General features: G+C 40.9%; 2 protein-coding genes across 4 annotated transcripts; both read left to right on the forward strand.

Moving 5' to 3' along the window:
• The first annotated feature begins 265 nt into the window (after positions 1-265).
• On the forward strand, positions 266-22,535 carry arid1aa (AT-rich interaction domain 1Aa). 3 transcript variants are annotated; one of them, XM_079837894.1, is made up of 20 exons: positions 266-1,452; positions 7,593-7,790; positions 9,233-9,919; positions 10,749-10,859; positions 12,227-12,434; positions 13,963-14,052; positions 14,161-14,331; positions 15,045-15,369; positions 15,528-15,676; positions 15,787-15,890; positions 15,997-16,206; positions 16,310-16,514; positions 17,025-17,157; positions 17,237-17,400; positions 17,538-17,679; positions 17,784-17,906; positions 18,002-18,098; positions 18,213-19,050; positions 19,141-19,271; positions 19,357-22,535. In XM_079837894.1, exons 1-20 carry the CDS (start codon positions 565-567, stop codon positions 21,271-21,273), a joined length of 6,891 nt encoding a protein of 2,296 aa, XP_079694020.1. In that variant the 5' UTR covers positions 266-564; the 3' UTR covers positions 21,274-22,535. The 3 variants fall into 3 exon arrangements, with proteins under 3 accessions (XP_079694020.1, XP_079694021.1, XP_079694022.1); XM_079837895.1 differs by having other exon boundaries at positions 17,243-17,400; XM_079837896.1 differs by lacking the exon at positions 7,593-7,790 and having other exon boundaries at positions 461-1,452.
• A 362-nt stretch (positions 22,536-22,897) lies between these two features.
• pigv (phosphatidylinositol glycan anchor biosynthesis, class V) lies at positions 22,898-25,205 on the forward strand. The gene is made up of 3 exons (XM_079836633.1): positions 22,898-23,260; positions 23,474-24,619; positions 24,701-25,205. Exons 1-3 carry the CDS (start codon positions 23,171-23,173, stop codon positions 25,001-25,003), a joined length of 1,539 nt encoding a protein of 512 aa, XP_079692759.1. The 5' UTR covers positions 22,898-23,170; the 3' UTR covers positions 25,004-25,205.
• The last annotated feature ends 567 nt before the right edge of the window (positions 25,206-25,772 follow it).

Below are 25,772 nucleotides of genomic sequence, written 5' to 3' on the forward strand. Positions count from 1 at the left end.
AGAGAAAACCAGTAAGACAAGCTTACTCCATGGGGAGAATGTATTCAACCAATGCAATAGTAATGTCTGGCTATATGGTTTCATTCAGTTCACTACAGCCACAGTTTTCCCACCAAAATCTGTTCGAGGAGCCGTTTTCAACCTTGCCGTTATGCAACGTCAATTTAACACCCCGCTCCTCTCCCCACCCCACACCAGCCCCCCTTCTTCGAATCCATTCCGCACTCTGAAGTGAGTCCGAGCCATATTTTACTGGTCTCAGCGCACCTCGGTAAAATGGCTGTATCTAAGTGAGCCTCGTGCTGGTGTGATCCGTTCCTCGGCTGTAGTCTACTTCTGCAACAGAACCCCCACAAATTCCGTGTCGGTTAAATTTCCTTTCCCGGGAACTCGGTGCGAGAGAGTCTAAAAAACGGGGCCGACGGTGGAGTCCGGATTCGGTCCGGCGTAAGGGGTGGGGATGAGTCGGGACACGGGTAAATTGTTGTAAAACTATTGTATTTACATTCAATGTTTCGCGTTCGATTGTGACCGACTCGCCGAGAGGGAGAGAGGGGGGGGATCATGGCCGCTCAGGTCGCCAGCGCTACCTCTCTCAACACCAGCCCGCCTTCCGAGCTGAAAAAACCGGATCGAGACCCAAAGGAGGAGTCGGTACCGGGGGAGAAGCAGCAGGAAAATAAGGAACCGGGACTAGAGAGCGGATCTCCGGCTCGCGGGGAACTGCAGGACCGGGCCGATGTGGGAAATGCTGGGGGAGGAGGGGAGTCGGAGATGAAGAACGGCAACGGGAATCCGTCGAGGGTGAATAATAATCAAAATGAGACCACCGGACCGGAGGGGAACAACCACCCCGGGATGGTACACCATCACGCGCCCGGGTTTCAGCCAGCTTCCTATAGCTACGCGCAGCACTACGGCCGGGCCCCTTTTCATCAACATGGCGGACAACAAAGCCCTGGCATGGCAGCTGCAGCGGGGCCAGGCGCGCTGTCGAGCAGCATGATGGACCCCTATCAGCCCAACTCCCATGATCACGGCTTCCCGAACCACCAGTACAACAACTACAGTCCGTTCGGAAACCGAAGCCCGTACCCGGGCCAGAGCTACGGCATGAACTCTCCGCGCAGCGCTCCTCAAGCTCAGTCAGCCAAGCAGCAGCAGCAGCCAGCAGCGGCTGCATCTTACAGCAATCAGAGGTATAACATGGGAAACCCGCAGCCAACATCCACCCCGACTCTCAACCAGCTCCTCACCTCCCCGAGCGGTGCCCGGGGATACCCGAATTACCAACCGAGCGACTACAACAGCCAGGACGGTGCTAAGGGACCAGCAGATATAGGCAGCAGCAGCGGGCAGTATGGTGGGGGCCATCCGGGTTGGCAACAAAGGACCCATCACCCGCCACCCATGAGTCCTGGAAGTACCGGACAGCCCCTGGGTAGAAATCAGGTAAAATTACAACCCAAATGCTTTTAAAACTGCACCTCTCTGGCTTTGCTCAAGTCACACGAGTGGTTGAAACGCACTATGCTTGCTATTGTCTGAGCTAACGTTAGAGACTCTATAAAATGGCTGCCTCCTTGGTTTTCCACAGCAGCTCATTATTTAACTCTTTAGATTTATTGAAAATAACAAAACTTTCGAAAAGCCACTAGGTACGTGACTGGACGTGTGTTGTGAGATGAAAACTGTTGGCTATTATTGGTTGAGCTGAATGTAGATCTCCGGTTGAAAATGTCTATTTAGCGCAGGCTACTTCTCCACCAAGGAGGCTTAAACGCATTTAGCTTTTCCCTCTTAGGCCTTTCTGTGTTTTATATGCTTTATTGTTCTGTATATTTATCTAATATGCAAGATGTAGGCGATTGGCGTGTTGTTTGTCAGTTCTGATGTTAATTAGGAGGACGATTAACATAAAATCAGCGGATATTTCATGTGGAAAAACCCGTGTTGTGTAAACCGATACGTGCGTGTCAAACTCCCATGGTCGGGATACATAGGCTAATTAACCTCATTTAGGTCTAAAATGTATTTAAACGCACTTTAAAATGACGTTACTAATACATTTGACGAAGAAAAGCTTTAGTTTTAAAGCCTAGACGCCATTGAATGTCGGTCTCTATGCGCGCAGCTTGTAAACACAAGCCCAGTGATTTGAGTAAGTGCAGATTGGTTTGCAGTGGGATTTGAATTGTGGAGGTAAAATCCTCCTGTCAAAGGCAGGAGACAGTTGGTCTTGGGTTGACATGCTCGCTGAGATCTGATTGGCTCTGCATCCTGTGCTCTTGGCCATTATAATTGCATATGATGTAACTGAAACACTTGCTGATTAGTTCATGTTCCCCACCTCCCTCACTCTTTCAGTCATATAATGCACATCTCAAATTAATGTTATGCGTACATTTAGGGGGAATCCTACATGTTGGAAAGTAGGAGTTTATTGTCAGTTAATATTTGATAAACTTTAAGCAACTTATATATGCATGTATACAAATGCATATATAAAAAGGATGCAACTTATGAATATTTCTTGTATGGGAGATGATTTAAATAGTAATTAAAATGACACATTTTTGCAAATATTGTAGCTCATGTCTGTTGTGATGGTGTGTTAGACCAAGTTAACTTTTTCCAAATATGTCAATAACAGCAAAAATTGTAATTCAAACTCGGTCACTCATCGACTGGGAAGCTTTGGTACATTGTTGAAGTTTTGATTATTTAAGACATTTGAAGAGTATGCGTCTAATTTTTCTAGCCTGATAGATATTGAGCGAGAGAACCTTTCTGAATTCTCTTTCATTCATACCACTTGTTTATGGTATGATGCTGTGCACTATTTGCTGTCTGGTCATTCACTGCATGTTACATTCTTATTCATGTGGTCCCTGTCATGATTGTTTGTCTCGGATATGTCTAAACACTTTTAAGTGCAATTTCAAGGTTGAACTACATCTGTTTACCACAGTTAACTTAGTTTCTCATACTAATTTGAGGCTACATGTGCTTCAATTTTGTCACTGTGCATCTGATAAGGGGGTTTAAACTTGGTGGTTTGCATGTTTTTCTTTTTTGCTCCGTTTCTTAATATTCTTCATTAAAGAAAATCAGTTGGAACTGAAAGTAACATTATCATATAATACCAAAACCAACGGGCTTTGTTATAATTTTATGTCCTTATTAATTATCCATAAATTGTTATCTAGATTGGGATTGCTCTTTTTTATTTTTATTTTTTTCTTGGCAAATATCTATTCATTGGACAAGTTCTTGTCAAAGTGAAGTATGATCTGTGAGTTTAAGTTACTGCCAAAGAAGATCTGTTTGATTGTTTGGTCCAAAAATGGGCCAAAATATTTCAGGTATCATGATGAAAACCTGCTAATTAGTTTTCAAACCATGTGATGTGAGCAACCACACTAACTAAAACCCAGATCATACACACCGTTCAAAAGTTTGGGGTTGGTATTTGACAGATGTCTGTTATGCATTTATTGATCAAATATTATTTAAAATGTAATTCATTCTTGTGATGGTGCAGCTGATTTTTCAGCATCATTACTCCAGTCTTCAGTGTCACATGATCCTTCAGAAATCATTCTAATATGATGATTTGCTGCTCAAGAAATATTTCTTATATTGTGGAAACTGCTACTTTTTAGTATTTGATAGAGCAGAATTGAAATGAAATAGCCTAGTTTTTTTGCTAACAATGTAGAAGTATTTACGGTCACTTTTGATCAATTTAATGTGTCCTTGCAGATTATAAATCTTTCTGGCTTCAAATTTTTTGAACAGTAGGGTAGGTCTTTTAGAATGTGTACAGGTTATTATATTTGCTTGATTTATTGATTCATTTTTGATATAGCTTTGAACTCTGTTTGAGATTCAATAAGACACTATAGAGTCAGAGTGATGCTTACTGCAGCTTCCTGCCTTCAGTCGATCTGTAAGTCTTCTAGTGTCCACCCCATCCCCCCCGTGGCCAATCACAGCGCCCGTCCAGCAGCCTCTCCTGCCAAGGGAGCCCTCACTTTATCTTATGCAGATTAGCCATGTGCTGCTTTTATTTATTTTATTTTTCCATTCGGACACTGGAAAATGTCAAGAGCAGATTGCCCTCAGTCATTTCACACTCTAGAGCGTTTGCAGCCGTAGACCTTTCAAAGTTTGAACTCAAGCCAAATTCAAAACAAGCCTTTTGGATATTAGACTTGCATCCTAGATGAGGTATCATTGGTCCATGTTTGTTAGGACAACATTGTGTACTTTCTTGTCTATTTATTTTTCATGTTGTGTCATTCAGTCATGATGTTCAAGCTTTGGTCATTTTTGAGTCAGTGGTCATCTGTGAAGAACAAACAAGGCGATTGTGCAATTATTTTTTAAACAATCTGACTTGAATTCGCTTGAAAAATTATGTTTAAAAGGAAAATAAAAAAAACGAAACAGGGTCATTTAATTTTACTGCCTCCATCAGTTTAACACATCATGTCAACATATACATTTCGTATTTGTTACAGTAGCGCTTCATTGTCCAGCATATGCATAAATACGTCATTTGTACACTGTCATGTGACTTTGTGAAACCAAAATCAGTGTTTGTTTTTACGTTCTGGGTCATCAGATACAAAGATGGAAAGAAGGGCTTTGTGATATCGGTGTGAGATTCGAATGTAATATGAATTTGTGTAACTACACTCATGTTGCCCATCTATCTTCTGAACTGAAATTATAATTACGCCAAAAGATGTTAATACAATTATTGATCCGTTGCCTAATGAATTTGAGTATGTTTTTATGTTCGTATTATTACCTGATGCTTAATGTAGTGTCATAATCGTACCAACAGCATTTTCAAGATTTCACAAACGTAATATATTACAAGAAATTGGCGATATAGCTAAACCTATTATATCTTGATTTTTCAGCTGTTTGATGATGTGTTGTGGATACATTTTAAAGTATGAGACATTTATAAAATATCTTTCATAATTATCATCCCCTGAGTGGCAAAATGGATCATGAAACGGTTTTAATGACTACTCTTTAGGAAACTTAATATGCAATTAAAAATATTATTATTATTATTATTATAATCATCACCATATTCACAAAGTTACTTAATATTATTATTATTATTATTATTATTATTATTATTGTTTTATAGTCAATCACCCAGTCATATGTATTACATGGCGTAATATGGTATACACTACTCTTTAAAAGTCTGGGATTAATACGATTTAAAAAAAAGTGTTTTTGAAGGAAGTCTCATGCTCACCAAGGCTGAATTTATTTGATCTCTTATTTTAATATATTTTAAAATGTACTTTTATTCCTGTGATAGCGAAGCTGAATTTTCAGCATCAATTATTTCAGTGAGTCACACGATCCTTCAGAAATCATTCTAATATGCTGATTTGGTTTTCAAGAAAAAATTCTTATCAATTTGTGCTGCTTAATATTTTTGTGGAAACCATTATACATTTTTTTTTTCCAGAATTTTTTTAATAATAGAAATTTCAAAAGAACATAATTTATCGTTTAGATCCCAAACTTTGAACTGTATTTCATACTTTATTTAGATATCAAATATTGTGTTGGTTAGCAGCACTGGTGAGGAGTATTTTTTTGGCTGCTTTGTAATCGTGTATTAAGCTGACCTCCATGATTTCATTTTTCATGTTGGATAGATTTAACATCATGAAACAACAGCAGACAATATGGATGAATGTATGCTTAATATTTCATGCTTTTTTGTGAACTTGCAGGGAGATTTATGCCTGAAAAATGCAGTTGCATGCTTTTTCTGTCTGATGTGGTTGAGTTTTGTTCTCTCAAGTATGGCAAGTAATTGTTGAAGTGTGAGTAAGTCTATTACTAGTATGAAATGCTATAATTGAATGCAACATGGGTATTTAAATCACACTTAACACACACTTGACACTAAGTGAAGTCATACGGATGATAATTTAATTAACATTTACTTGTTATTTAAAAAAAAAGTGAAATACACATTTAGTAAAATTAATATAACTGCATGTACATGCAATAAAATTGTCATTGCTTGCAGGGAATGAAGTTCAGCATCTAAAAGACAAGACTTAAATCTGTTTTCTTGTGTTGTTGTTTTTTGCATTTATAGGTAGCGATGTTTGAATCAGTCTCATTGTCTTCGTGAAAGACTATTTTAAGTTGCTGCAATTATTAACACAATGCCATGTTCTGCATTCTGCAGGAATGGATGTTGGAAACTGGCTGTAATTTGTGGTTCGTCCTAGGGATAGGCAATATGGCCAAAATATCATATTTCTGGGTTTTTTATTTTTATTTTGCTGAATAGCGATTATATGGTATTATCTCGGTACTTTCTATTTGGATTAAAAACAAAAAACAAAATTCACATCCTGCACGATGTTGCCCTACAGACAATTCTCATAATAAATTAAATGAAAACCGATTTAATGTAGCCATAGGCTATGCTATATATTATGTGCAAAAAAAGATTACAATCACATTGTAACAACATTACAAAACTAAAGTAAAGCACTGCAGAAGTTAAAATCACTAAATCACTAAAAAGTACTAAAAGTACCCGTGAAATGTAAATTGCGCACTGAGGAAAACACCACATCTTAACCACATTAAACAGCACGCGTATCTGACGGGGCAGGCCGCGTTAACCATATCTTACGAGTTATTTTGAAACCCTTAATATAAGGCATGTCAGTCTCATGTTTGGGACAAATTGGATTATGCACTTTCCCCGCAGTTGCGTGTCCTCCGCAGTTTTTCAGATGCGCTCCTAATATAAAACTACTGTTTATCGATATAAACGATATTGCGTACTTACTCGAGTCTATACCACCCAGCCCTAGTTCATCCATGTTTGTGCAGTTGTTTTGTTCCAAATATTTGCTAGTTTACAAAAACATGAGTGCTATTCCAACTCCAATATTTACATGACCCCTCATTTTGGACTTTTATGCACCAGCACTCATCTCATTGCAAGTCAAGCTGGACTTCTTCTCTCGTGTCATTAAGCCCTGTGTCATTCATTCGGTGCCAAGATTGCCGTCTTTTTCCGAAAAAAGGAAAAGCTGGCTTGGCCGAGGCTCAAGCAGAGCTACAGCTGGGATGTGTTAAAAATTCGGCAGACTGCCCTCCATTTGAAATGAGTTATATATAGCACTGTTGACTTCCTTAACTAAGGCTGAGCAAGGTAACGGCCAGGTTAATAACCGTGGGAATCGACAACAGAGGGTTATTTGCTGTCTCTCTTTTTCCTTCTCCTTTTTCCACTATCGTTTCCCCCTCTGGCTGTTCTCTCTCTTCTTCTCTTGTGGTTTCTTGCATTTTTATTCTGTCCTTGCTATTCTTTCATTTCCACCCTGGCTTTTTAAAATCAAATTCTCAAGTGTGTGTGAGTGCAGTACAGTATAATAGTTTGATTTTACGGTTTTGGAAAGTGTCCTTGAGTTTTTGAAGGCTTTGTAGATGTCTTTGTGTAAAACTCAGTTTATGCTTTTCTGTCATTATCTGTGAGTTGCCTTTGCTCAAACCTCTTTGTCACTCTCGTTCCACAGACTCCAGGCTCCATGGATCAATTGGGGAAAATGCGCGCTCAGCCATATGGGTCAGGTGGGCCTTACACCCAGCAGCCCCATCAAGGGTCTCCTTCAGGGCCCCAGCAGGGCCCTGCTTACCCAGGCCAGGGCTATGGGCCCCCTGGCCCTCAGAGATACCCTATGGGCATGCAAGGACGTATGCAGTACGGCCAACAGGTCATTGCTCTTTCTCAGTGTTTTAAGGGTTTACACTTTGACTTGGCTTTCAGGGATGGCGTATGCTACGGAATTTATATGGTTTTTGCTCCTATTGATACTGTTTTTTGGATTTATGTGCTGCACTCTTGTAATTTATTGAGAATATCCTGGAAATTGTAAGCGTTGGGAAACTAATAATGCATATTTTGTAACCTACTGCAATTCATTCGATACAAAAAATAGATGTTGGGGGAAAATACTGCATTGTTTTGCGGTGTTCTTCAATTGCGATGTCCATGCACTGGTATCGATATTTAAAAAATTGTACTTTAGCAGGCTTTTAAAGTTCGTTTTGCAGCGTAGTTGCATAGGCCCTTCTGTCTATTTTCGAAGAAAGTAAAAAATAAAGAAAGAAAAGTCAGTTTGCTCCGTGTAAAATGAAATTGCAGTCAAATAAACAAGGAATATTACCTCTTTGATGCATGTAGACAGATCTTTAGGATTTATTATTAAACATTCAGGATATGATGTTACAATCAAACCATCATTATCTTGGACCCTAATCCGTAATTCTATATGGCTTCGCTCTTGATTGTTTTTGTTTTGTTTTTTATTTATGACAACCTAAATCAACATTGCTGCCAAATGTGGTTATGCACATAGTACCACACAAAGTTTTCTTTTAAAGATGTTTTATATTTAACTCCAAGAATGCATGGTCTTGTGAGGGGAAACAAAAAAGACAGATTAAGAATTATTATATTCTTAATTTGAATTTAAATGGTTTAATTCTGGGCTGTTTTTTTTTTTTTGGTGTTGAAAACCATGACAAAAATAGCAAAATATAGCATATTGTGTCCCAGGTGTCATGGGATATCTAGCCATTTCTAGCCTTAATAAAGTATTACAAATGTGATGCCAAACAAGGTCACACTTTCTGGCAAAAGCTCATTGTGTACAGGTTATAAATAAAACCCATCTGATCTCGTTTCGATATTTATCCATGTAAACTCATATTAACAACATCAGGGAATTAAAAATTTTTGATTTCTAGGCCTGGTTGAGTCATGGAAATATCCTTTTTTCTTATGCTGTGTGTTAAAACATTCAAATCTAAGGACATTTTTTGGTCTTACTGATGACATTTGTACTTTTTTGTTTGTTTGAAAGTAGCAATTTAAATCTTTTAATCCTTTAATCGAGCGACTGGAAAAGTCATGGAAATTCAAGTCAAGTTTACTTTTATAGAGCTTAATACAATACAGCTTGCTTCAAAGCAGCTTTACAGTAATTAACAGGAATAAAAGCGTCAGTGTTGCAAATTCATTTGTCAAAAGAAGTGGGAACCTTGCATGTGAAAGGAAGTGTTTTTTTTGGTCTATTTATCCGCATGATGTAGATCATTGTAGGAAATGCCATGAGTGTAATGATCTTTAGTGCCATCCTACTTGTTTTCGCAGATGCAATCATATGGACAGCAGGGAACAGGGGGTTACGTGCAGCAGGGGCAGCAGCCTTATTATGGCCAGCATGGTCAAGGGCCTCACTCCGGCCAGCAGCAGTCGCCATACCCCCAGCCTTCCCCTGGGCAACCAGGAGGTCAGGCACCTTATTCACAGCAACCTCATGCTGCCCCCCAGTCATCTGGCCCGCATGGACAGGCTGGCCCACCTTACCAACAACCCCACATGCCCCAGCAGCCTCAGGGGCAAATGCCCAACCCCTCGCCGGGCCCATCCCAGTCCCCGTACGCTCAGTCCTCCGCAGCATCCCAGTCTAGCCAGTCTCCCTATCCACAGCAACAGGTGCCTCAGTCCCAGCCCTCACAGCAGGGGAGCTCCCAGGCTCCTCCTGCATCCCAGCCCCAGCCCAGCTACCCGCCCGGCCAAGGCCCCCAGCAGCAGCAGCAGCCGGCACCACCATCACAGCAGCCACCGCAGACGCCCACACCTGCTTCTCAGCAGCCCGCGGGACACGGACAGTTGCCGCAGGGACAGCCCACGTCATACTCCCAGAATCCCCCACAACAACAACAACAACAACAACAACAACAGCAGCAGCAGCAGCAGCAGCAACAACAACAACAACAACAACAGCAGCAGCAGCAGCAACAATCACCGTATCAGCGATTTCCTCCTCCTCCTCAGGTAACTTAAGCTTTCTGCTTTTGTATCCAAGTGGTGGATGAAAATGAAAGGACTCTGAATTTTCAGCAGCCATTACTCTAGTCTTAAGCTTTTTTCATCAGAGGAATACATTACATTTTCAACTATTACAATAGAAAACATCTTTTAAATTGTAAAAATAGTTCAACATTTATTACTGCTTTTACTGTATTTTTGATAAATGCAGCCTTGGTGAGCATAAGAGACTACTTTCAAAAATGTTAAAAGAAAATCTTTGAATTGTAGTCTATTTTCTATTAATGTATTATGAACGAATATGAATTAAGAAGGTTTTATAAATGCTGTTAAACCTTGAAAATGGTTCATTGTTAGTTTATAATACAAAAATGCATTAACTAATGTAACCTTATTGTAAAGTGTTGACAATGTATCTGCCAAATAACGTTTCAAGTGTAAATGCATACGTTTCCTAAACTGAATGATGTTTTGTCGTCCTATTTACCGTGTTTATTTGTGAACATATGCAAATGTAAAGGAGGGATGTGAATTGCATGTTTAATATTCACTTTTGTGTGTTTGAACTAAATTGGATGACTGCTTTTGCATTTATTTTAAAATCTGGAATGCATTTCATTTCGCTTCACAGTGCCACCGCATTCACAGACTTATACGGTAATAAAAGTAGTGTTGTAACTGGTTTTTCTTAAGTACAAAAACAGAAACTTTTATTATTAACAGTGAGACTGACCTAAACACACCCATAATGTCTGTAAGCAAAAGCATCTATGCATGCGTCCACTGTCCTAAATACCTATATCGACTGACCTGGGATGGCTTTTTCCCCACACAGGAGATTTCCCAGGAGTCTTTTAGCTCCCAGTCCAGCGCTCCAACCTCTGGCCCGCCTCTGGCATCGAAGAGCAGCACAGAGGACATGCAGGGCAGGCCCTCCAGTCTACCAGTGAGTCTGACACTTTCATTTTGCTCAAGCTGTTGACTGAGTCCAGACGCATTTAAAGATGCATTGTGAATTTGACGGAAGTTGTTTCAGTCAAAGCGTTCTATTTTATGCTGACTTTAGCTTGAAGATGTGAGCATAATTCAGCCTCAGCTGCACCTTTATCTCGGGAGTGATTTATGTAGGACCTTTTATGGGGTTGTTGCTAAATGGAGAACTTCATATGGTCTGTCACGGAAATATATGCTATCAGTTCTCTCTGTACCTTTTTTGTACTCTCCATTTGAATTTTGCTTGTCTGTTGCCGAGATATAATTGCATTTGAGCGTGTGTTATGACCTGCGAGACTGTGTCTGAAAAGGACACATGGAGAGACACCCAGCTGCGTTGACTCAGCACACGTGCAGCCGACTGCCGTAGCCATGGCAACCTCAGGGACGCTGTGATCTCACCCCCCTCCTCCCAGATGAGATAAATAAGGCCAGCAGCCTCTGGCTGTGTGATTGTATGTGTACGAGAGCACTTGAGCGCGCGTGTGTGTCCCAGAGAGAGAAAAAAAAGTGTGCCAGAGTTCATTGTTGCAGAGTGGAAGGAGCTGTCACTGGGAGATATATTCTAAAGAAGAAAAGTTTTGTGGTATAATTAAATTTGCTATTGTGCTGCTGATTTAAGAATCTTTTTGTGCGTTTTATTTTTGTGAATCCTTGGGCTAATTTTCAGTACAGAATATGTATCTTGCCTTGTCTTAACAATTAAGTAACAAACCTTATCCATGTTTTTGTGCTGCTGAATGTGAATTTATTTTTTTAGTGATCTATTCTTTAAAAATCTGTGACGGCTGATGTGAAAGATGATGTGAAGAATATCAGCTGACAGTTTCATTTTTAAAGTCCTAGCAGAAATGCTGGAATACCAAGTGATAACGGCAGCAGAGTCTTTGTTTGTTTGTTTTTTCTCTTACATTTTATGTTTTGTCTTTCTAAGGGAATTTAAATAATAAAGCAGTGATTTTGAAGTTGGCATGAAATTAACATTTACCATGTACATTTAAGAAATGCATGTCATTGATCTCGCTGAAACATTCATCAATGCATATATTATATATTCCGGTGAAATGCCAGACTTCTCCAATCATTTAGTGCGCTTAATCCCGCCCCTTTCTTATGATTAACTGCAAACTTGCATTCAGATCTGCCTCCATCCAATCAAAAACCGTTCAACAGGGCCAAGTCTTTTTTTCTTCTTATTCAATAATCTGTTTCACTCGAATGTACACATCACAACAAGGAAGAAAAGATCTGTTGCTACTTCCGTTACATCACAGCATTTTTTTTTTTTAGTTTATGACCTTTACGGTTCTTTTTGCTTAGGACCTATCCGGTTCTATCGATGACCTACCTACTGGTGCGGAGGGGGCTCTGAGTCCAGGAGTCAGCACATCTGGGGTATCTAGCAGTCAAGGAGAACAGAGCAATCCAGCACAGTCACCCTTCTCCCCCCACACCTCTCCCCCGGTGGGCTCGCCTGCCAGCGCCTCGGCATCTCGCTCTGGGCCTCTGTCTCCTGCCACGATGCCAGGTAGAGCTAGTAGACCTTAAATTATTTAGTTCTTAAAATGTGTTAATACCACTTTTGAGTCATCATGCAGATGATTTGGAATGTTTATCTAATTTAAATATGAAATGTATTTTTGTAGCACATTTGCAATCTGTTTTTCTCCAGTTTTTTTTTTACATTTAAATTTAATTGAAATTTTTGTTTTTAATTAAAAACAAACTAGGGATGCACCGGTTGACCGGCCAAAAACCTTTGTGGTTTCTTTGTATTTTTCTGCCGATTTATCCGGAAGTGCGCCCGCGTGCACATACGTCTATATTGCAATCATTCGCGAACATGTCACTTGTGTGTTACAAACGGAAACTGGAGAACTGAGGGAAGAGACGAGATACGCTGAAGGGAATGAAAACAAGAGCCGCTTTCCTGCGCGAGCTCACCTCAAGTGTAGATAGTGAGCGTTTGTTCAGCTCAGCTTCTCACATGTTGGATCGGATGAGAACGAAACAGACTAACTTGTGAAAAAGCCTAAATGCTTCTTTTTGTAGCCTAAAGAAGAACATGCATGCACTTTAGAAATGAAATACTATCAGTTCTGTAGCCTATAGGATGATCATTTTTATTTGGTAACACTTTAGAATAATGGTCATTAGTAAACATTAGTTATCTACATTAGTTAACATTAACTAATAATGAACTGCACTTATAAAGCGTTTATTAATCTTTGTTAATGTTAATTTCAACATTTACTAATGAGAGATAACTGCATTATTAAAATCTTGTTAACATTAGTTAATGCAGTGTGAACTAACATGAACAAACCATGAGCAGCTGGATTTATATTAACTAACGTTAACAAAGATGAACAAATACAGTAACAAATGCACTGCTCATAGTTAGTTCATGTTAGTTAATACATTAACTAATGTTAACTAATGACCATTATTCTAAAGTGTTACCTTTTATTTTAGCTTAAAATTACATTGACTTAATTTGATTTAAAAAGCACCTGCTGTAGCATCTTAGTTTTTTTCGTTGCACTAAACATTATTTGATTTAACATTTTGGAACAATTATATACTTTGGTTTTATTTAATTTCACTGGTAAAGACTTTTTTTCTTTACACTGAATTTAAAAACAAATGCTGATTTAAGTAACATCTTTGTTTGGATTGCAGAATATGCAGTTGTTGCCTTTAATTTCACCTTTCAGCCTTTTCATTTCCAATTCAATTTCCTGTTAATTTCAGATTGCGGACTTGTTTTCATTAGCCAAAAGCCAATTTAGCCTGTAAAATACCAAATAAACATCTTGTTCATGTATACTTTCATTACTTTATTGTGTAAAAAAAAAAATCGGAAATCGGTATCGGCCAGTTTTCTTGAAAAAAATCGGTATCGGAATCGGCCATGTAAAATCATGATCGGTGCATCACTAAAACAAACCACACAAAATGTTACATTTAAAATACAATGCACACAAAATATTTTTTGTCTTGATCTGTTATAGAATGTGGTTGTTTTTTACAATTTGTGCATTTCTCATTTGTAGTGAACCAGATGCCTCCCCGCCCTTCAAGTGGACAGTCTGAGGGGACCATGCACCCGTCGATGAATCAACCTGGCCTGGTCCAAGAGAGAGGTAACTCAGTCTGTATAAGTCCTACTTTACAATGACAGGACTTGTTTTCCATCTTCATGCTCACTTTTTATTTACTGTATCATTACATTAATCTTGTTGTCTGCACAGGATATATACAGAGAAACCCTCAGATGGCACCCTATGGGTCTCCACAGTCTAGTTCTGCTTTGTCTCCTCGTCAGTCATCTGGAGGCCAGGTGCATGCTGGAATGGTTCCTTATCAGCAGAACAACTCTGTGGCGAACTATGGGCCTCAGGGTGGTCAATATGGACCACAAGGTAAGTGGCTCAGTGCTGAACATATCACATCATCTAGAAGAATGAAGAAAAATGCACTTTTTAAAAAGGGTCTTATGTTAAGAGAAGTGATTGTAGTGGAGGTGCAGAGATATTGGAGTTTTATTTTAGACTTTCTCTTCTTGCTGTCCCTACAAATCCTTCTCACTCTCCCTCTTTTTCTCTTTGTGCGACCAGTGGATCACAGTGTAGTTATTTTTAGCATTGGTGAAAAAAAGGGAGTTGACGTAGCATGGCTCACGTCAGTTGAGCAGCTACAGTGACTGTGGGTTACAGCAGCGCTACATGCTGCTAAAACACTCAAGGGCCTGGAAGTCTCTTCACAAGCCCACCAATGAGGCATCCATACCCCACCACATTTGCCCAATGCTGACTTTTAATTGACTAAACTGCTATTATGGTTGTTGTGGTGTTCAGACTTTTTGTTTCATTGCAGAAAATGTAATCCTGGATAAGATTTCTTATTAAATCTATTAATTGTTCTCTACAGAAAAATAGCAAGCAATGTGCTGTGTAGATTTTTTTTTTTAAACTACATTTTGAAACTATTATTAATATAGCATTGTTTGTTTTGCATTTAAATGCAAGCATATATTTTACAACAAATTTAAGTACTACTTTGGTGGCCTTGTTGCTGTTTCTACACAAATCTGAAAACCCTGTATCAGATTACAACTTCCCAACTTCCTCTCCAGGTTACCCCAGGCAGCCTGGTTACAGTAGCATGCCAAATGCCAATTACCCAGGCCCTGGCATGGGCGGATCCATGAATCCTATGTCTGCGCAAGGAGCAGGGCCACTGTTTGCTGGCATGGCTTCTGGGAGGATGCCCCATGGCCAGATGGGTGCACGTCCCTTTGGCCCCAACATGGGTCCCAACATGAATCCCAGTATGGGCCCTAATATGGGCAACATGCCCCCTCAAGTAGGAACCGGGATGTGCCCACCTCCAGGCCTCAACAGAAAGCCGCAGGATGCTGCAGCAATGCAGCACGGACCCGCCAACTCGATACACAACAGGTACGCAAGAACTGAATTACAACTGAAGTCGCACAATTGCATTAACAAGTACACATTTTAAATGTTTTATTTGTTAGCCTTTTCTGTTTTTTTTTTTGTTTTTTTTAATACAATCCGGTGACTCTTTTTGAAGTGAAATATTGCGTTTTGCCTCACAGGCTACCAGGTTACCCTAATATGTCTCCTGGTCCTGGTATGATGGGCTCAGGACCTCCGTATGGCCCCTCTATGAACAACATGCCTGGGATGATGAACACCCAGGGTTCTCCCTACCCCATGGGTGGTAACATGTCTAACAACACTAGTGGTAAGATCATAACAAAAGTTTATTTTTGTTTACTACATAACCTAGCTGAAATTAAAGTCAAATCTCGTGCCAGGTCAAAATCACGGTTAACATATCTGTTTCTCTCCTAGGCATGTCCCCTGGTCCAGACTTTGGTATGGATGGGAAACTTAACCAAGCCCAGAAAATTAATAACAAAGTTGAGGGTACACCCAAGACCGAATCAAAATCCAAGGTTTGCTTAGTATTTAGATGGAAGTATAATGCCTTTACAGCAGAAATCAGTTACCCTTTGTTGCACCTCGTGTGTAATTCCTTCCATATAATCTTCCTCTACCTAGAAGTCAAGTTCCTCCACAACAACCAATGAGAAGATCACTCGGTTGTATGAGCTAGGACCGGAGCCAGAAAGAAAGATGTGGGTAGACCGTTACTTGGCTTTCATAGAGGAAAAAGCCATGGGGATGAGTAACCTGCCAGCTGTGGGACGTAAGCCCCTTGATCTCTTCCGTCTCTACATGTCCGTCAAGGAGATTGGAGGTCTTACACAGGTATATCCAAGCTGTCCACACGCATTTTGATAATGTTGAAAATCTTAACTCATTTTCTCTCAAGGGTGTTTGCTTATATGCTTTGGCATCCTTGTAATTGCAGGTTAATAAGAACAAAAAATGGAGGGAGCTGGCCACAAATCTGAACGTGGGGACCTCCAGCAGTGCCGCCAGCTCTCTGAAAAAGCAGTACATCCAATGTCTGTATGCTTTTGAATGTAAGATTGAGCGTGGAGAAGACCCACCACCTGAAATTATAACTGGAGATAGCAAAAAGAACCAGGCCAAAATTCAGCCTCCCTCCCCAGGTGAGTATTGGCGACTTGGATTTGTATCGTGACATGTATTGAAGCAAGTACAATAAATCTTAACAATTAAACTGCCACAGCCAAGGAAGGTATACTAAATGTCTTTTTATAGTTTAAAAAAATACTATTATTGAAGTACAATAATAAGTTAATCGATTAATATTGGTAATTTAAGCTCTTTGTTTGAACTCATGTATCACGTCTCATCACTAATGAACCAGTTGCAGAAGTCATGAATTATACCTTTAAAGTGTCATGAAACCCTAATCATTTTTTATGAGATGTTAACAAATATGTTTGCAGTTTGGTGAGTGTATCTACATCATTAGATTCTGAGCATTTCTCTGCATTATTTGTGAGGACTTCTTTATGAAACGGGGGCATATCATTACACTTTCTCACCCAAGTATTTGTCTTGTAGTACTGTTGGTGTTGTAGTATTTGCATGTAAATGTAGAACATAGAAGTATAATTTTCCCAATCTTGTCTTTTTTTTTTTGCATGGCACAGCTGGATCTGGCTCTCTCCAGGGGCCCCAGACACCACAGTCCACCAGCAGCTCCATGGCGGAAAGCGGAGACTTGAAGCCCCCTACTCCTGCTTCCACCCCACACAGCCAGATGCCCCCAATGCCAAGTGGCAGGTGAGTTTTGCTTGTATGTCTTGTGCTACTGCCTGTATCATTTGACTGTGAACTGCTCCTTACCTGCCCTGTTTCTTAGGAGCAGTGTGAACTTACAGGATCCATTTGCTGATAGCGACTTTTCAAGGAGAAGCACCATGACCCCCAACTCTGGCTACCAGTCAGGCATGAGCACTCCGGAGATGCCTGTTCGTATGGGACCCTATGAAGCCAATAAAGACCACTTTAGTGGTATGCGTAAAGGTTTGTAATGTTTGTTGTATTTCTATAACAGAATTTTTCCTGTACATCAGTTCATATTTAATATTTTATAATAGTGTCATGAGCCATTATTGTTCACAGTTAGCTACATGTAATGAGCTGTGTGCTTGTGGTCCTAGTTGGAGAACAGTTCATGCCTGGTGGACAGGGTCCAAACAGCAGTCTCGGTGATCAGTGCAACAGGGGGCCACAAGGTCCCATGGGAAACATGCCTATGGGTCAGCGACACCAGTATCCATATGGCCCTGGCTATGACAGAAGGTATCCTAAATCTTTACTTTTTTGGATATAAACTCAACTCTTTCTTTTTTTGTTGGTGTTATGTAAATTATGCAATAAACTCTAACCTCTCCTGCATTGCGTAGACCAGAGTCAGGGATGGGCACAGATGGCAGCATGGGGCCTGGAGTGCCACAGCCAAATATAATGCCTTCCAATGCTGAATCTGGGATGTACTCACCAAATCGTTACCCTCCACAGCAACAGCGGTCAGTCGACTACCCTGTTCGTTTTTATGGACATTGTATTTGTATATCTGCTATGTCTTTTATTCTGATTTCTCTTGCGTATGGTGCTTGTGCAGACATGATTCCTATAGTAATCAGTATCCTGGGCAGGGTGCGCCTCCTGGTGGCTCCTATCCAAATCAGCAGCCTGGAATGTACCCGCAACAACAGTTGGTAGGAACGCAGTTAATAGAATGAGTTGATATTTTTCTATTTGATGTTGGTATAAAGAATAAATGTTACTGAAAGCCTTGCCACATATTTTAAATATAATTTGTTTGCATTTAGAACTACAAAAGGCCAGGTGATGGCGGCTACCCACCGGCTAAACGGCATCATGACGGTGAGATGTTTAGTGGGCCATACAACGCCCAGCAGCCACAGCCACCAACGCAGGCTGCCCCTAGTGGTCCCTCAAGTGGTCAGCAGGAAATGTTTAACCAGTATAACAGTTCTTACCCTGGTTCGGAGCGCCGCCCACCTGGTCCTCAGAATCAGTTCCCTTTCCCTTTTGGAAGAGATCGGATGCCAGCAGGGACGGGCCCAAATTCCCAGGGTTCCATGCCACCTCAAATGATGGGCAGTCCGATGCAGTCTGGTCCTGACGGTCCTCAAGGTGGCATGTGGCCAGGCCGAGGTGAAATGGGCTACCCCAATTATCCAAACCGTCAAGGACCTCCTGCTGGTCCTGGCCAGGGACCAAGCTACCATGCCATGAACCGATCTGAAGACATGATGTCGTCTGAACCACGCATGAATCATGATGGGCAGTGGCCTGGGCCGCGACAGCCCCCATATGGCCCTGGTAGCGCAGGTCCACCAATGAGCAGACCATTGCAGTCCAACTACCAGTCTCCTCAAAACATGCAAAACCACATTCCACAGGTGTCAAGCCCCACGCCCATGCCTCGCCCCATGGAAAGTAGGACTTCCCCCAGCAAATCGCCCTACATGCCCAGCAATATCAAAATGCAGAAGGTGGGACCTCCAGTCCCTGCATCTCACATTGTACCTCCCTCAGTACAGCCTCCGATGATGAGAAGAGACCTATCCTTCCCTCCAGGTTCCACAGAGGCTACGCCACCAGTTCTCAAATCACGTAGGCGTCTTACCATGAAAGAAATTGGTAAGAGTTTATTATTTGTTGTACATTTTGGTCATTTATCTGGCGTAGACTTGTGAGATATGAAAATATAACTGTATACAACTTTTGTAGGCACTCCAGAAGCATGGAGAGTCATGATGTCCCTTAAATCAGGACTGTTGGCAGAGAGCACATGGGCTTTAGACACCATCAATATCTTGTTATATGATGACAACAGTATTTCAAATTTCAACCTTATACAGGTGAGTCATTTTGGGGAAATTACAAAAATATTTGCTGTTACTAAAGTGTTCATCCTTAATAACATATTAATGTCTTCTTTTAAAGCTCCCTGGTTTCCTGGAACTAATCATTGAGTATTTCCGCCGTTGCCTCATTGAGATCTTTGGGATTCTGAGGGAATATGAAGTTGGTGATCCAGGACAAAGAGCTCTGTTGGATCCCAGCGTGCTCAAAAAAGAGGAAAACACTGTGGATGATGAGATATTGGTGGAGGGTATGGAGGAAGATGGAGAAACAGAGGAGGAAGATGAAGGTGAGGAAATGCACAGGTCAAAACATCAAGAACAACACTTAGCACCGCTCCAGATAAAACAGGAAGAAAAGCCAAGGACGCTTGAAGACTCTGTGAAGAAAGAAGATTGCCATGAGGTTGAAGGAGAGTCATCTGCAGAACCCAAGACTTCTGAGCCACCATGTCTTGAGTTGGCTGTTACTCAAGAGAAGCCCAAACAGGCTAGCAAGTTTGATAAGCTTCCCTTGAAGATTGTGCGAAAGAAGGATCCGTTTGTGGTGGATTGCTCAAATAAGCTTGGCCGATTGCAGGAATTTGACAGCGGCCTTCTGCACTGGAGTATTGGTGGAGGTGATACAACAGAACACATCCAGACCCACTTTGAAAGCAAGATAGACCTGTTGCAACAACGGAAGCATCTTCCTGCCAAGGTCCCAGACAGGAAGAGAGGAGATCAGAAGGACAGCCAGGCACCTTCACTGCCCTCATCCAGTGAAGAGCACCGAAAAGAAGTGGACCGACAGCCTTCTCCAGAGTCATCCACTGAAAAAGTGACCAACGGAATTTCAGATTTGAGGGAGGACAGACCTGCTGACTGCTCAGAAAGCACCTCCGAGGTGACATCTCACGTAGAGAACGATCAAGAGAAAAAAATATCAGAGGCTACAACTCCAGAAAACATTAGGCCAGCACCTCCAAGTCCATTATTACAGGGTCAGCGCTCCGTTGCCATTTTAGAAGATGAGCCACACAGCAAGGATGAAGCTCCTCTCGTCACGCTCTCAGACTGGCAAGATTCCCTTGCCCGTCGCTGCATTTGTGTCTCCAACATTGTCCGCAGCCTCTCGTTCATCCCGGGAAATGACGCGGAGATGTCCAAGCACCCAGGGTTGTTGCTATTGCTGGGCCGACTGTTGCTTCTCCACCATCTGCACCCAGAGCGAAAGCAGGCGCCTTTAACCTATGAGAAAGAAGAAGAGGTGGAGGAGAGTCTTGGTAGCAAGAAAGATGAATGGTGGTGGGACTGTCTGGAGCTACTGCGGGAAAATTGCTTGGTCACTCTTGCCAACATCTCAGGCCAGCTTGACTTCTCAGTCTACACTGAGAGCATCTGTCTGCCTCTGCTGGATGGCTTGCTCCATTGGGCCGTTTGTCCTTCAGCCGAAGCCCAAGACCCCTTCCCTAGTCTCGGGCTTAATGGCGCCTTGTCCCCCCAGAGACTAGTCCTGGAGACCCTCTGTAAGCTCAGCATTCAGGACAACAATGTGGACCTCATTCTGGCGACGCCACCTTTTAGTAGATTAGAGAAGCTGTTTGGGAACCTTGTCCGTCTAGTTGGAGAGCGAAAGGTCCCTGTTTGTCGGGAGATGGCGGTCGTGCTGCTGGCCAATCTTGCACAGGGTGACAGCCTGGCGGCCCGTGCCATTGCGGTACAGAAGGCCAGTGTAGGGAATCTATTGGGCTTCTTGGAGGACAGCTTAGCGGCTACACAGTTCCAGCAGAGCCAAGGTTCCTTACTGCACATGCAGGGGTCACACTTTGAGCCAACAAGTGTGGACATGATGCGGCGGGCTGCTCGGGCTCTGCTCGCCCTCGCTAAGGTGGAGGAGAACCACTCTGAGTTTACGCTCTATGAGTCGCGGCTATTGGACCTTTCTGTCTCCCCACTCATGAACTCATTGGTGTCCCATGTCATCTGTGATGTACTCTTTTTGATAGGCCAGTCATGACAGCTGTGCGGAGCTATGGCTCCACCTTCTCTGGTTTTCGTACTTCCCCCTTGCCTGTCCTCCCCATTTGCGAGTGGGGATTGAAAGCAGAGAAAATTGACTGTTCTTGTTTTTTGTTTTTTTTTAATTTATGCAAGCCCTTTCATATTACACCCACTGGTCCCCCTTTTCTCCGCATCTCACTTTGGGAAGGTTGTCACGAATTTGCTGTGGATCATGAACCAGAGCCTCAACACACTGACACAAACTGTAACACTGATGCCAACTAGATGACATGGACAGGGACCCCAACTTTTGTGTCCTTGTCTGAGGTGAAAGAACTTTTTTATAATAAAATAAATAAATGAATAAAATAAATAGCTTGAAAAAACAAACTATTTACCAAAGTTGCTGTCTTGTTTACAGTGAGTTTTGGGGTTAATTGTTTCTTTGTTCTCCCCAAGAGGGTGCAAATAATACACAGCTCTTGTTCACATTGACAGGTAGACTCTTCATTGTTTGGTGGTTGTATTTTGATGCTACACGGTCAACCTTTCTGGATGCGTGTACAGCAGAAATGAGTTGTCATTTTCTGTACAGTACTCCACAACTGTAAACATACTGCAAACGTACTGCACTGTTCCACATGGGGAAAATGTTGGTTCAGTCGGCTCCGTTTTTAAACAGTTTTTAAACCATTAGTTTGCTGGTGAGGAGAATAACCCCCAAAGTATCAAGGACGTACAACACCCTGACCTCTTCTCTTTAACCCTTGATTGTATGAATTGACCCCTATAAAGAAATCAAACTCCTAGGACTGGTTTTCGACTTAAGATACAGCTGAGGCTGTACTGTATATAAGATGTTGTACATTTACACCTCTTTTTCTCTTTCTCTCCCTCTATCTTTCACACACTCTCTTGCTTCTTATCCTTTTTATCTATGAAGAATAAGAGCGGACACTCAAGTTGGGTTAATTGCATCAAAATCCCTAGGTATATAAACTGAACCATCTTTTGGCCTCCAAGGTTCCTCCATAGTGCAGCAAACAACTGAAATATTTTAATTTCGTCTCCTGGTACAACAAAATAACTCTAGATGAAGAAACACAGTTGAGATATTTTTTTCTCCAGTGATATGAATTCTGCATATTTGTATTTCAGACTATGTAGCTTAATGTAAATGTTTTTCCCTTTTTGGCTCAATGAATATCATTTATTCACTATGAAATCTTTATACTATATGTTCCACGTGGTAAGAATAAATGTACATTAAATCTTGGTAAGATGTTTGTGATTATTTTCATTTAGATGTTTTATTGAATTTATCATGGAATGTGTTTATGAATGGAAGGTTAAATCAAATCAAAGTTAATTTTTTTTACTATAGTGTTGTTTTTGTTACAATTATAATAATTGAATGAATTAGTAAGATTTTATATTACTCTAATACTAGTGTTTAATGGTATAAGTTGAAAAGAGAATGCTATTTTTTCTGTGTTTATTAAGTAGAAATAATTGAATATCTAACTCTTTTGAATGTGTTCATTGTCAGGGCAAGATAAGTAATATAATATAATAGGTTTATATAAAGCAGGTCTATTGTACCACTTTGGGGCTTTTATTTTGACATTTGTAAAGACTGCATGGCGGAAGTGCCGTGCGTGTCGTCAGTTCTATCGTTCCTTTCAATGGCTTTGAGACGAATTGGAAAACGTGAATATAATATACTATGTTTTATTTCTCGACTACGGAAGCGGTGTTTTGCTGTTTTTAAACTCCAAACTCAAAAGAAAGAAATGCATATTGCTCTTTTTGGGTTCTTATGTTTTGAGGTGCATCGCTTATCGTATGTGCTAATTTACTGAGATTAATTTATTATTTTCGGTAAGGGAAATGTTCTGTTGTTTGTGTCAAACATGTCACCTTCAAACAATTGTATAAATCAAGACTCGTGGACAGTTGCACAGTTTGCAGGGTTCACGCGACTGCTTTCCCTTTGTTTACAGGTAAGCAACTGACATAAATGACTAAAATATCCGTGCAATTATGTATTTGTACTTGTATTTTGCATGATGTCTGCCTTTATTAATTATGGATATAAAGGCTCCATAAAATAATCTCTGGCGCTTTTTTTTTGCGAAATTGACATTAGAGTGACACCTACTGCATAACTGAGCATATGACAAATTACTGTTTGTTTATTTTGTGCTCTCTTGAAGGCTGTGCTGAATGCAGTGATTCCAGACCATGTGGCAGATGCCTTTAGCCCTCCGCGGTTAGAGACACCTCTCCTGCTTGACCCTGTCATCGAAGCAGTATTTGGTGGCCTTAGTCACTGGGATGCAGAGCATTTCCTCTTCATTGCAGAACGTGGATACTTATATGAACACAACTTTGCATTCTTTCCTCTGTTTCCCCTCCTCCTGCGGTTACTGGCAGCCACTGTGCTGTGGCCCATGTCTGGATTTCTCACAATGCATGGCCGATTACTTTTAGCTGTGGCTATAGGGAATAGCTTTCTCTTTGTCATAAGTGCCGTGGCACTATACAAACTGAGTCGTTTGGTGGTACAGGACAGAAAACTTGCCCTTGTTGCAGTCTTAATGTACTGTCTGACACCGGCTAATGTTTTTATGGTCGCAGGCTATTCAGAGACTCTCTTTGCAACTCTCACCTTTGCAGGCCTCTGGTTACTAGAGAAAAGATTCACAACAGGAGCTTGTCTTCTCCTGGGGTTTGCTACAGGTGCTCGTGCTAATGGGCTTGTGAATGCTGGATTTTTGCTGTATCTCTCCTTGCAATGGGGTCTTGCCCGTACACGGGCTTTTAGCAAAGGAGAAGGGGGCGTTCGATACAGTCACCATGTCAGGGAGCTTATTCGTTTTGTTCTCACAGGAGCATTAAATGCAGCTCTCGTAGCGCTACCCTTTTGCCTGTTTCAGTTCTATGGTTACCAAACGTTTTGCCATCCAACTGCTACTCAAGTTCCTCCTGTGCTGCTTAATTTGGCCCGGGACAAAGGATACCGTGTGGCTGATGCAGCATCTCCAACACCAAGATGGTGCCAATGGCGAATTCCACTTTTGTATTCGTACATACAGGATGCTTATTGGGACGTGGGCTTCCTTCGATACTTTCGATGGATTCAGATACCCAACTTTATTTTGGCACTGCCTGTTGCAACTCTGGGATTCATCGCCTCATATATGTACATAATGGCTAACCCAGTGTTTTGTATGTATTTGGGTTTGGGAGACAGAGGAAAAGACCGGAAAATGCATGGCTTCTGTAACCCCAAAGTCTTTGTTTACATTGTGCACAGTTCTGTCCTTCTTCTGTTTGGAATTTTCTGTATGCATGTGCAGGTAGGACTCTTGAAATTGATCATTATCATATGATATATGTAGTATACTTGCTCAACATGTCTTTTTTTTGTGTCCTCTCAGGTGTTGACACGGTTTCTTGCATCCTCCTCGCCTGTGCTCTACTGGATCAGTGGCCACCTGCTTTTTCAGTATGAACCTCTGCTGCGAGATGAAAGGCTGTTTAGACCTGACCAAATACAACAGCAAAAGGATGACAAACCTGGCTTAAGATGTGCTGTGGGAATGTGCAGAAATAATCAAGTCCTTTACCTCCTGATGCACTGGCAGGCTTGCTCAGTTTACACACGATGCATCCTGGGGTATTTCATATCATATTGGTTTTTAGGTCTGGCTCTGCACTGTAACTTCCTCCCCTGGACTTAACTTTACGGGAATAAATTGAAGCGCTTGTTTCAGTCTTCATAACATTCCTCTGGCCTTTTGGATAATATTAATGCTGCTTGGCAAATATTGTTGGAATTAATGTATTGTATTGTTTTAGGATGGATTATGGTGTTCCCTTAAAGGCTAAAATATATTTTTGTATTGGATAACTATTTAATAAATATCCTTGTTGGACCATTTACAAATTAGTCCTGTATTTTTTTTTTTCTCCTATGAAAAAAAAAAAAAAACCTTAGCCCGAACTAAATGCGGTGCTTGAAAGTTAATTTACTTTTGATATCCATAAAATTTTTTTTTAATGATTTGGTCTAATTTGGAGGGGGGAAGAATGTTCACAAGGCATGGCTTTCACATGGTCACATCACAAGACCCGTTATATTGTGTTATATCACCATCTAGTGGGTACAAAGTGTCATAATTGGTCTGTTCAGACAATGATGGTAAAGTAAAAAAGGTATGTGACTGTTCCAATGTTCCATTCAAATAGTATTTAATATTTTTGAGTTGGTTTTTATTTTTCAGTTTATATGGTTTTGTATATATATATATATATATATATATATAATGTTAGTACTTCAAATTACACTTATTCCAGTTCCAGTGGAGGGGGAAGAAGAAAAACCTTGCTTTATTGTTTTTAAAAAGGATAACACTAAGTTGGCTCACTTTGGCCTATAAAAGGTCATTACAATTGATATATTTGTTTAATATTTTATACAGGTTACGTATTTTGTTACATTCATAATTG

The sequence above is a fragment of the Gobio gobio genome (genome assembly GCF_949357685.1).
Source record: "Gobio gobio genome assembly, chromosome: 15".
Classification (NCBI taxonomy): Eukaryota; Metazoa; Chordata; class Actinopteri; order Cypriniformes; family Gobionidae; genus Gobio; species Gobio gobio.